At 46.2% G+C, this 2,100-nt stretch overlaps 1 protein-coding gene across 1 annotated transcript in view; it reads right to left on the reverse strand.

Annotated features, from left to right (window-relative positions):
* Positions 1-2,100, reverse strand: part of SARC_05418 (hypothetical protein) — a gene marked incomplete at its 5' end in the record, with an annotated part of 11,467 nt that continues 9,367 nt past the window's right edge. Inside the window, 2 exons of the mRNA XM_014300726.1 lie at positions 1-397; positions 1,126-1,485. Of these exons, the coding sequence (XP_014156201.1) occupies positions 161-397; positions 1,126-1,485 (597 nt within the window). The 3' untranslated portion in view covers positions 1-160. The remainder of the gene's footprint in view (positions 398-1,125; positions 1,486-2,100) is intronic.

The raw sequence follows: 2,100 nt of genomic DNA on the forward strand, positions 1-2,100 counted from the left end.
CACATGTCTACACACATGCGCATACCATACCATACAACACTCGGCCGTACCCCTCTCAGGCATTGTGGGTCCCGTATGTACCCCCATTGACATGTGTGGGTTGTACACATGTCTACACACATGCGCATACCATACCATACAACACTCGGTCATACCCCTCTCAGGCAGTGTGGGTCCCGTATGTACCCCCATTGACATGTGTGGGCAGTTGGTGCTGTTCATCATCCTCTTCATCGTCGTACCACTCCTTGACGGTCTCTCCGTTCAACCGTGCGTGCAGGCGCCATATCTCAGTGTTCCAGTCCGAGAAGTAGAAGGCCACAGCCACCAAAATGCCGCACTGCACACCTGCGCCAATGGACATGCCTTTATACAGCCCCTGCAGATCATCCTCGAACTGTACAAGTAGTAGGTAGGAGTCAAGTTTAAGTAGTGAGAGCGAAGTAGTGAGGGTATAGGGTTTAGGGTTCACGAGTGCTGGGCTATTAGGTACAGCCATTGACGCTTGCCATTTAGCTGTGAAAGTAGTAGGTAGGAGTCAAGTCAAGTAGTAAGGGCGAAGTAGTGAGGGTATAGGGTTTATGGTTTACGAGTGCTGGGCTATTAGGTACAGCCATTGACGCTTGCCATTTAGCTGTGAAAGTAGTAGGTAGGAGTCAAGTTAAGTAGTGAGGGCGAAGTAATGAGGGTATAGGGTTTATGGTTTACGAGTGCTGAGCTATTAGGTACAACCATGACGTTTGCCATTTAGCTGTGAAAATTGTAGGTAGGAGTCAGGAATCAGTTGTTGGGTAAGAACCCATGAACAACGCATTGACAATCATTTGATCACCTAAGCCTGATAGCAAGTCCTTGTACTGCTACTAAAGCTTGCCATCGAGCCGTATCAGAGGTATGCATAAGCAGGGCAATTGAGTAAGAAATATCAATAGACGGTTCGGCAAGCATTCGGTCACGCGTGTGCCTGTCTATCGATAAGCCGGATGTTATCCTGCTCACACAGAAGAGATGGGCAGGAAGTCCCGGTCAACCTCAAGCCAGCAGCAGACTAGACACCTGTACATGTAGGCATGGCTATATACTGTGTATCCATAAACGCCTCTCCCTTCACCCCCAGCCACTCACCTTAAACGCGAACAACAGAGCCAGCGGCATGCCCAGGATATAGTTGCACACCACATTGAGCAGGAAGGTGATCTGCTGCCGGTGGAACGTTCGCAGTACATTGCGGCAGCTGGTCAAAAGCGCATCCACACACAGATACACGTTCATGTACAGGATAGCCTCCGTAGACATGACAATGGTAGACGAGTCGACCGTAAACAGCCGGGGGGCTTGGTACCGTAGTAGGTAGAGCGCTAGGCAGTACAGTGCATCGAAGAGCAGGATAGTCAGCGAAGACACTACAGCTGCCCGCTGGCAATCGCTGGGCACGGCTTTGCGCATGAAAGTGTCGATCCGTTGCGTGCTGGACACGCTGATGGCCTGTGGACAGAGATAGAAGGATATTTATATACCTAGGCATAGACATATGTGTGTGTGTTGGGAGGATGTTTATATACTTAGATGCATGTACATGTGTGTGTGTTAGGTTATGGACAGAGTTAGAAGGATATTTATACACTTAGAAGCATAGACATGTGTGTGTGTGTTGGGTATAGACAGAGATAGAAGGATATTTATATACTTAGAGGCATATACATGTGTGTGTGTGTGCGTTGGGTTATAGACAGAGATAGAAGGATATTTATATACTTAGAGGCACATACATGAGTGTGTGTGTTGGATTATGGACAGAGATAGAAGGATATTTATATATTGAATATACATGTGTGTGTGTTTAGGGTTATGGACAGCGATAGAAGGATATTTATATACTTAAAGGCATATACATGTGTGTGTGTGTTGAGTTATGGACAGAGATAGAAGAATACTTATATACCTAGAGGCATAAACATATGTGTGTGTGTGTGTTGAGTTATGGGCAGAGATAGAAGAATACTTATATACCTAGAGTCATAAACATATGTGTGTGTGTGTTGGGTGATGGACAGAGATAGAAGATATTTATACTTAGAGGCATAGACATATATATGTCGT

Source organism: Sphaeroforma arctica, assembly GCF_001186125.1.
Source record: "Sphaeroforma arctica JP610 unplaced genomic scaffold supercont1.343, whole genome shotgun sequence".
Lineage (NCBI taxonomy): Eukaryota > Ichthyosporea > Ichthyophonida > Sphaeroforma > Sphaeroforma arctica.